This window comes from Magnolia sinica, chromosome 3, assembly GCF_029962835.1.
Source record: "Magnolia sinica isolate HGM2019 chromosome 3, MsV1, whole genome shotgun sequence".
NCBI lineage: Eukaryota > Viridiplantae > Streptophyta > Magnoliopsida > Magnoliales > Magnoliaceae > Magnolia > Magnolia sinica.
In genome coordinates this window covers 114,426,857-114,436,670 of record NC_080575.1, presented here as the reverse complement: position 1 = coordinate 114,436,670, position 9,814 = coordinate 114,426,857, and the positions used below count along the sequence as shown (strand labels likewise).

Below are 9,814 nucleotides of genomic sequence, written 5' to 3'. Positions count from 1 at the left end.
TAACCAGCAAAAATCAGGCTGGTCTACGCATCATGTGGGCCACCACCATAAACGGGAACCAACGGTTGAGAAGAAGTTGCCAACAGTCCATATTTAACTTTCATTCGTGTCCTATCTGATGACTGGACGGACTATATTTTAGCATATCATCATCTTAAGAGTGGGACTCACCTTATGAACTGCTCGTAAACTTGCCAAGCTAGCATGTGAGTTGCATTTGGAGAGGATGATCGTTGGCTAAGAACTCAATTAATGGTGGGCTATCAATGACCACTGTTTCCTGCGTTGTGGTCCACTTGAGATTTAGATCTGATGGCAAAACCAATGGACGGCATGGATATACAACGCATACATTAAGGTGGGTCCCACAGAAATGGAAACACCCACTACGGTGTTACCTTAGTAACACCTGATCCGCATAAAGTTCCTGTGCAAGGATACTGGGTGGGGCCACCGCCATGTTTGTGGGGCATCCATCCCGTTCATCCATTTTTTGAGATCATTTTAGGAGAGTAAACATAAAATGAGGTGGATCCAATAATCAAGTGGGCCACACGAGAGTAAACAAGGGGGATTCAGTGAGAACCGTTGAAACATTCTTATCACCATAAAAGGTTTGTATTGCCAGTGATAATGAACTTATAAACGGTTTGAATGGCATATAGACATCAAGGTGGAGTATATAAAGGTTTCAACGGTAATTTTGGTCGAATGTCCTAAATTGATATATTAAAACTGATGAACAATGTTGTAGAATTCCAGCAAACATGGAGCTGAGAGGAGAAGGAGAGCGGGCCGCGCCCGAGCCCCAGTAAACCAGCTGCGCCATGGAAGAGGCCTCGATTCCAATGCCCGCATCCGAACATGACATTCTCGACCTGCTGGAACTCGGGCTGCCCAGTCGGCGAGGTGAGGTTGACCGTGAAGGTCTCGAGAGCGAAATCGCCGGTGGTGTTGGACCGATCCCCATACCCGTAGAAGTACGGGCATGTCTGGTTATCTGATTTGCACGGCTGCGGTGGGGCCGGCGACGACACCAGCTCGCAGCCGGGATCACGGCAGCTGACATTGCGATAGGACGAAGAGTCCTGAGGGTTGTAAGGCGGGCCGTTCTGCTCGAAGCAATCATGGCAGGGGAGGCATTGGATCCAATTGAGATTGCTGCCGGTGTCGAGTATCAGAGAGAAATGCTTGGGCGGGGTCCCCACAAAAACATCCATGAAATACTCGCCGGAACCGAGGCTGACGCTGGATTCCAGCGTCGCCACCAATTGGCTGGCGGGGCCGAGTACCTTTTCTGCGGCTTTGTTCGGCAATAGCTTTGAGGCCGTCGATGCAAGCCTCGGCTCTGTTATCCGCGACACTCTGTTCTGATTCTTCTTCTCTGTAATCCTTCTATGGAGCGTTTGAATTCTGGTCAGGTCTCCGTGGGCCGACACCATCAGCGATTCTTTCTTGTCAATTTTCGATTCGGGATTCTCTGACCTGTGCTTCAGGTGAAGTTTCAACGCCGGTTTAGATGGTAGCCCCATCATATCTTCTTCTTGCTTGTCATCATCTCTCTGTTTTTTTGCTTCCGGCAATTCTAGCTTCCGAGTCTCCGTCGTTCCGACGCGACAGCCGGTGTCTATTGAAGAAGAAGCGACTGAATTGAAGCTTGGGTGTTGGGGGAGTTCGATTCCATGAAGGAGAGATTCAGGGGATCCTGCCGCGCTTTTGTTATAAATCGCGGCGGTGCTGAAACCGTAGAAAACGAATAGAAGAACCATCGTCTTCAAGAAAACCAAAATCTTCGAGAAAATCATCGTCTCTTCTTCTTCTTCTTCTTCTTGCTTCGATCCTCTGCTCTCAGAGCTTGTTAGATACAAACTTCAAAATGCAAAAATGACAGCCAAAAATCAGTACCAAGCTATGTATTTTCGTTTCCAGACCTTATTCTAACCAGCTCCAAAAAACCCAGAAACAGCATACTGAAATAGAGCAAAGATCGATAGTCAGGCAACAGTCAGGACATAGAAAAGAAGGAAAAATCTATGTTTTCAGGACTCAGTCCAAACAACTCCAAAAACAGAAAACTGAGAAAACAATCAGAAAGATGTTGAATTGGAGAAGGAGAGTAGTATATATCTCAGTTTTCAGAGAAGGAGAAAGGAAGGTTGCAGAGGAAAAAAGAGAACAGAAGGCTATTTTATTATTTCTTCCTCTCAACTCGTAGAATGCATTTAAAGAGATTTGAATATCTGGTTTTTACAATCACTATTTGGAAACGCGTTTTGAAATAAAAAATGAAAGAGAGAAAAGAAGGAGAAATGGAGAGAGTTTGTGGGTGGCGTTTACCTGGTCACGTTAGGACACTTCCTTTTTCTTTTCTGTAGAAACCACGATCTGTCCATCGTTTTGATCTTGACCTTCTCTCTCCTTTGAATTTCGATATTCACCGTCATCTGTGGCCGTTGAATGCAAGGAATGCAGTGAAAAAGAAAATTTAATATATTGCAAATTGCTTCAGTGTTAGTTTTGCACCTTATAAAAAATGGCAGTGGCCAAATGACTTCACTACCAAGATAATACTAACTGTTGATGCAAAAAATTGGTGCGCCCCCCTCCGTCCCTTTCCACCTGCACAAGGATGAAACAAAGGAAACCCTGGCTAGAGCCGGGGACCCTCCGATGCCAACGTCGGTGATATGGACGTATATGAGAGCTTTTGAGTATGGTTTTTTGCGTACCTTTTTAACTTGGAGTTCTTTGCATTTATTAGTATAGGAGGGTCCCATCGTGCAAGGATTCTTCTCCTGATATCTTGGAGATTAAATTTCCAATCCATTTTAGTTTACGCCATTTTTTCCTTGCTCGGCTCTGTTCCGACCGACTCTAATAACGAGTTAGTCCGGGCCGGCTTTAAGGATAAAGTTGTTTGTCATCTGTCGGGCGAGATGGAGTCGATCTGTAATCAAATCCTCTCTTACTCCGATAGCCGACCTTATAACCGACCTAATTGGGTCAGTTTTATGGTCGGTTAGGCGACTTCTGAACTTAAGGTCTTAATCAGCCTTTTAGATGTTGCTGCCTCGTTGTCCGAGTCAACTTCATGCATCTATGTAATTTGCCTTTGGCTCATGACTTTATAAGTCTCGATTGAAGTTTTTATTCCTTATAAACCGAGCTAAGTCTCTCCTTAAGGTATTTAGGTCTCTTGCCTCGGTTAGGTTCATTGCCTCGAACTCCCGGGTTGAGTCAATAGAGTTGGTCCATTCCATAATCGGGTCTCCAGACTTGTCATATTTTTCCCCAACAGTAAGCCCCCTTACTCCTTGCGTCAACTACGTTGATGCTAAGGAGTAGAGTTTTGGGTTGGATTGGACCGGAGACCGATATTATGATGGGACATTTAATGTTTGTATGTCGTCCTGAACATGTGTCGATTCGTTGGTCGAGGTCCCCGTCAAATTGCTTCATCGGCTAATGAGCTTTGGACGTGTGGCAAAGGCGACGTCTCTGTCAGTCGGCGTGCGCCACGTGTTGGATAGGGGAGTCGAAACGTCCGTCGATACGACTCCTCCTTAAATGCCCTTGCCACGTGGCGAGGCTATATAAGGAGAAGTGGGACGCTCGTTCCTCATTTTCGCGCGCACTCCCTTCTCTTTTCATTTCCATTTTCCCTGTGCTTTCCCACATTTTCACTTCTCCTTTCAGATTTTTATCTACGTTGTGTCCTTTCTGCCATCTCCGGTGAGTTCTAATTCTCTCCCTCCCTTTCAGTTTTAATTCTCGTAATAATGCAATGTTCTCAGAGTCCCCAGGAGGGAGTTTCTGGCGATGAGGGTGAAGCGAGACATTTCTGAAATATCTCGGAATCGCCCTCGTTGCTGGTGGAGATGGCTGTTAGTGCTAATGAGGCCTTCCAGTACTCGGAGAGGGTAACCGGGTCTTCGGCAGAATGTCCTGCTTCTCTGGGTACCTCTCGCGAAGGGGTGTCACTGACGACTGCTCCTAGCAGACCTAACCCTCCTGAGGAGGAAATGGAGGAAGAGGATGAGGAGATTAAGGGGGCCAGTGAGTCGATCCCCACGCGAAGATCGGCAAGAGCTGTTGAGTCGGCGGTTGAAGGGGGAGAGGCATAAGATGAGCAAAAGAGTCTGGTTCCCTCGGTCTTAACCGAGGCGGATCTGGATAGGATCAAGGCCATGTACCATGTCCCGAAATTGGTCATCCTTTGCCTCCCCCTGCCTAGTGAGCTGCCCAACCGTCCTCCTCCCAGGATGGTCACAATCTTTCGAGTCGCTTTACAATGCGGCTTGTGCCTACCGCTTGAAGTCATTACTCAGGATTTACTCTTCCGACTCCAGATAGCGCCTGGGCAAATAGTCCCAAACAGGTGGAGGAACTTGTTTGGATGCTCGGTGTTGTGGGTTAAGACAGAGCAGCCGCCACTGTCTATTGATGAGTTCCTCCATCTATATCAAGTATGCCCGAATTCGCAACAACCCGGCTAATACTTTTTGTATGCTTGGCAGAATAAAGGTGGGCCTTTAATAACCGACCCTCCTACCTCCAACAAGACTAGAGAGATAGGTGGTTTTGGGCGTGTGGCCGTTGGGAGACTGCTGAGACAGGACTCTTCGAACCTCGCGTTCCTTAGGCGTTCTTCCAAGCAGGTAACTCGGCATGCCCTTTTTCTTTATCTCCTTATACCATTGTGTTTTTTGAGTCTGACTGAATGCGTTCCGCAAATATACCCACGCGCAGGCCGAAACTAAGAGCCGACGCCCTAGAGCGGATCAAGGATCTGAAGGCATTGGATCCGGAGGAGCGATCTTGGAAGACACTTCTCCAACCCGAGCGTTTTCTTCTCTCGGGTTTAGACTCGGCCGTGACAGGTAACTTTTAGATGTCTGGTTGCATCTTCTTCTAACTTTTTTTACTCATCTTGTTTTTCTTGGTGCAGAGATGGCTGAGGCAAGGACCATTCTTCATACTCCTTCCAAGATGAAAGCTCCTCCTCGGTTGGAGACTCGGTCCGAGACTCGTCCTCTCAAGAGACCAAAGACGGTTTCAAAGGTTAAGGGGTAAGCCACACCGGCCGTCCTGACCGAGGTCTCGACCATAGGCTTGGCGGAAGTGGCGGACACAGTGGCGGAAGTAGCAGCTCCCGACTCTCAGGCTCGGGAAGCTCCTGAGTCTCAAGTGGCCTCTGAGCCAGGACCCATTGTAAAGCAGGTCCTGGAACAGAAGGAAGAGCAGAGAGGGGAGCCCTCAGGAGGGGAGATGACTCAACAGGAGGTGTTCTTCTAAAGAGTTGTGTCGGATATCGTCCCTTGGGCACTTTCTTACGAGAGCAGGAAAGAGTTCACAGCCCTCTTCGAAGCTCCTCAGAGACGGACTGTCTCTCATGCTGCAAAAATTCTCCTTGAGGTAAGGCTCGGACTTCTCACTCGGCTTGCTGGTTCCTTCGATTTGAACCTGATTTGGCCTTTGTCTTTTGCAGTTCCCTCTTTGTTTGCTCAAGGCTAGCGTGGATTTGGCCGAGGCTCAAAATCGAGTGGCAGATGCTGAAGCAGCTCGAAAATGGGCAGTGGAAACGGAAGCACAACTTGAAGCCACCATGGCTCGGGTTGGCCGACTGTCTAGCGAATTAGGGTTTGCCCGGAAGGCCACCAAGGATACAAAGGCCTAGTGTGCTCATGTGCCCTGGCTATTGAAAGAAGCCCAGGAGGAGAGTCGGCGAATTCGTCAGGCTCATGCTTATTCGGAGGATAAGTTGGCTCGGCTTAAGGCTGAGACCAGGGCTGCCATTGAGATGGCTAAAGACGAGGCCAGGGACCAGGCCATAAAGGCCTTTCTCGAATCCCAAGAGTATTTGGAGGAACGGGACTGCTTGTATCAGGGTGGCTACACCAGGTGTGTCAGATTGATGAAGGAAGCCTTCCCCGATCTTGATCTCTCGGGATTTGATGAAAGTGCCTCTGGGTCTAAAGGTCCGGAAGCCGAGGCTGCTGGGTCTGCTGATGTAGCAGCTGGTATCGAGGTCAACTCTGAGGCGGCGCCAGAGGTTGCTCTGAGTGACGGCGGCAGCTGAGTCTGAGCCACCTCCTGTGTTAGCTCTTGATGAACCTTGGAGCTGGTTTAGAGCCATTACGCACTTCAAGCACACCAAGCTTCAAGCATACTAGGCGAGCTCGAGAACATCTGCAACCGAGAGAGGACATAGCATATTATGGTCGATTCTTTTCGCCTTTAATTTTGTGGTTTTATCAATGTAATTCCACGGTAGACAATCATGTAACCCGATGTAAAAGTTATTTGATGAATGAATATACTGTCTTTTTACTCATTTAACTCGGCTTACAAGTTTTCCATTTTCTGCTTGACCGAGTTTTGAGTTTCCTCGGATGCTTAATGGCTGACCTAGGGATAATAGATCTTCAGATGCTCGGCATTCCAAGGATGGGGTAGTAATTGTCCAGTTAGGTTTTCCAACCGATATGTTCCAGGTCGAATGGTGCATGAGACGATATAGGGTCCTTCCCAATTGGGTCCCAGTGTGCCCGCACCAACCTCCTTAGTGTTTAGGAATGTTTTTCGGAGGACCATATCTCTTACTCGAAAGCGTCTAACCTTTACTCAGGCATTGTAAAACTGAGGCACTTGTCGTTGCCGAGCCAACATCTGTAGCCGAGCTTTTTCCCTTTGCTCTTCCATGAGGTCGAGCCCGAGAGCTAACATTTCTTCGTTGTCTTCTTCATTAAACGAACTGACTCGGGTTGAGGGTAACCTGATCTCGACCAGGGTGACGGCTTTCGATCCATACGCAATGGAGAAAGGAGTTTCTCCCGTGGCTGTTCGAGCAGTGGTTTAATATGCTCACAATATTTTAGGAAGCTCTTTGGCCCATGCTCCTTTAGCTCGGTCGAGTTTAGTTCGGAGATGCTATTTAATGATCTTGTTGACTGCATTGACCTGTCTATTCGTCTGAGGATGATGAGGGGATGCATAAATGTTTCTGATCCCGAGATTACTGCACATTTCTCCGTATTGTCTGTTGTCGAACTGCTTCCTATTGTCGGTGATAATGGTCCGAGGTATCCCAAATCGATAGATAATGTTTTTCCAAACAAAGTCTGTGATTTTCTGTTCGGTTATCCTAGCCAATGGATCGGCCTCATCCTATTTTGTAAAATAGTCTATTGCAATACCAGCAAACCTGGTCTGTCCCTTCTTCACAGGGAGTGATCCAATGATGTGGATTCCCCATTGTGCGAATGGCCAGGGGCCGGTCATAGGAGTCAGCTCCTCAGGGGGTTGTCTTGGAATGATCGCAAATCATTGGCATTTGTCGCAATTCTGGACAAGCCTCCTAGCATCATGTTGAATAGTTGGCCAGTAGTATCCTTGTTGCAGTACCTTATGCGCGAGTGACCGTCCTCCTGAGTGATTTCCGCAGATTCCTTCGTGGATCTCCCGTAATACGTAATTAGCTTCATCGGAGTTCAGGCATCATAGCAAGGGAGCAAAGAATCCTTTCTTGTACAACACCCCGTTGAGGATAGCGTAACGAGAGGCTCAGATCTTTAATCGTCGGGCCTTGGCACGATCCTCGGGCAGTTTCCCATTGCCTAGATATTGGACGATCGGGTCAAGCCAAGTGGGTTCCAAATCGATTGAATGTACGGTCGAGCTAACCAGGTCATCAATACTTGGCTTAGCAACGTACTAAATTGGAACGGACTTGGGTATGTTGTCTTCGTTGGCAAAGGCAAGTTTTGCCAGTAGATCGGCCTTAGCATTTTCTGTTCGAGGGATCCGAGTCACAATACATAGTTGAAAACCACCGATCAACTCTTTGACTTTCTTCATGTATGGTTTCAGCTGCTTTTTTCGTGTTTGATATACACTGGTAACTTAGTTGACAACCAACTGCAAGTCGCTGAATACTTTGAGATGAGTTACACCCAGACTGGCTGCAAGTTGGAGGCCGAGCAACAAGGCTTCGTACTCTACTGTATTATTCAAGGCTTGAAATTCAAGTCTTAAGGTATATTGCATGTAGGTTTGATTGAGAGTTTCCAAGATAACTCCTACCCCGCTTGCCTAAGAGTTGGATGAGCCGTCAACATAAAGCTTCCAGGGGATTAAGTCGGGCGATGACTCGGGAGAAGCATTTGTCGATTGTTCGGTTCTAAGTTCGATAAGTGAATTGGCTTGTGGTGTAACTTCAGCGATAAAGTCGGTCACAGCTTGCCCTTTTGTCGCCACTCTCGGCTTGTACTAAATGTCGAATTCACTGAGCTCGATTGCCCACTTCGTTAATCGACCAGAGGCTTTTGGTTTCTAAAAGATCTGACGCAGTAGGAGATCGGTCATGACGATGATTGTGTGAGCTTGAAAATATAGCCGAAGTTGTCGCGAAGAGACGACTAGGACTAAGGCCACCTTCTCTAGAGGCGGATATCTCATTTCTGTTGATAATAATGCTTTGTTAACGTAATATACAGACAATTGTTTTCTTTCATGCTCACATATCAAAGCCGAGCTTACGGCTGCGTCAGAAACCGCCAAGTACAAGAGCAAAGCTTCCCCTGGCTCGGGTTTCAATAAAACGGGTGGAGATCCGAGGTATGACTTTAACTGCTGGAACGCTGCTTCACACTCTTCCGTTCACTCTACCGTTTGTCGTCCCTTAAGCTGTTTGAAGAACGGGAAGCACTTGTCGGTAGCTCGGGAGAGGAAGCGATTGAGTGCGGTTACTCGTCCAGTAAACCTTTGTATATCCTTGATCATTTTTGAGGATTCAATGTCTATTAATGCTTTGATTTTCTCTGGGTTCGCCTCAATTCCTCGCTGACTGACCATAAATTCGAGAAATTTACCCGAGCCGACCCCAAAGGCACACTTGCTCGGGTTTAACTTCATCTGGTATTTGCGAAGAATGAGAAACATCTCTTCTAGGTCAGCAATATGATCGGCCACGTGTTTACTTTTGACGAGCATATCATTAATGTATACTTTCATGGTTCGACCGATCTGCCAAGCAAACATCTTATTCACCAATCGTTAGTACGTTGCTCGTGTATTCTTTAAACCAAATGGCATCATTCGGTAGTAGTAAAGTCCTTTGTCGGTGACAAAAATAGTCTTAGATTTATCTGATTGATGCATTACAATTTGATTGTACCCAAAATAGGCATCCATAAAGCTAAGAAGTTCGTGCCCTGCCGTGCTATCCACTAACTGATCGATCTTTGAAAGAGGGAAACTATCCTCACAAATTGGTTGGGGTGTGATGAGAAAAAAAAATATATTATTTTACTTTAATATACTCACAAGCTCTCTAATCTCTGTCAGTCAGAAATTCCCAGCCTCGCTGCATGCTCGTCCCGCATGTCATGGATAGCAAAGGCATGCTCATCCCACGCGTCACAGATCACAAAGCTGTGAATTTTCAAGGACTTCCTTTTGGAGTTCTCTGGTCCACTGGGACATTGCAATTCTAATGTTGCTAAAGCTGTGCAGTGCTTCTTCAAGAGGCTAGAATTGCATGTAAATTCCATCTTTGGTCTCTTATGACTGAAGGTGATTCGGCCAACGTAATTAAGTGGGCCAAGTTGGGTTCTTACGAGGCAGATAGATTCGTGAAAGAGGGGTCTCCAGATTCAGTAATATGATTCCTATTTTGGGTATTCCAAATGTGTAGTGGGTTTGTGTTTTATGGTAGTGTGGGATGTTGGTTTTTGTTTGTTGTTTTAGTGAATGTGTTGCCTTTTGCCTGGTGGCCATTTTAGTCATCGTGTTTTGCTTGTAGTTAGATTCATCA

The 9,814-nt window shown here is 46.8% G+C and overlaps 1 protein-coding gene across 1 annotated transcript; it reads right to left on the bottom strand.

The window, feature by feature from the left end:
• Window positions 1-716: 716 nt before the first annotated feature.
• LOC131239097 (aspartyl protease AED1-like) lies at window positions 717-2,433 on the bottom strand. The gene has a single exon (XM_058236653.1). It carries the CDS (start codon window positions 1,803-1,805, stop codon window positions 717-719), a length of 1,089 nt encoding a protein of 362 aa, XP_058092636.1. The 5' UTR covers window positions 1,806-2,433.
• Between the last annotated feature and the right edge of the window lie 7,381 nt (window positions 2,434-9,814).

Coding starts and splice junctions, on each gene's coding strand:
- LOC131239097 (XM_058236653.1), bottom strand. CDS start 1,805: ATGATTTTCTCGAAGATTTTGGTTTTCTTGAAGACGATGGTTCTTCTA.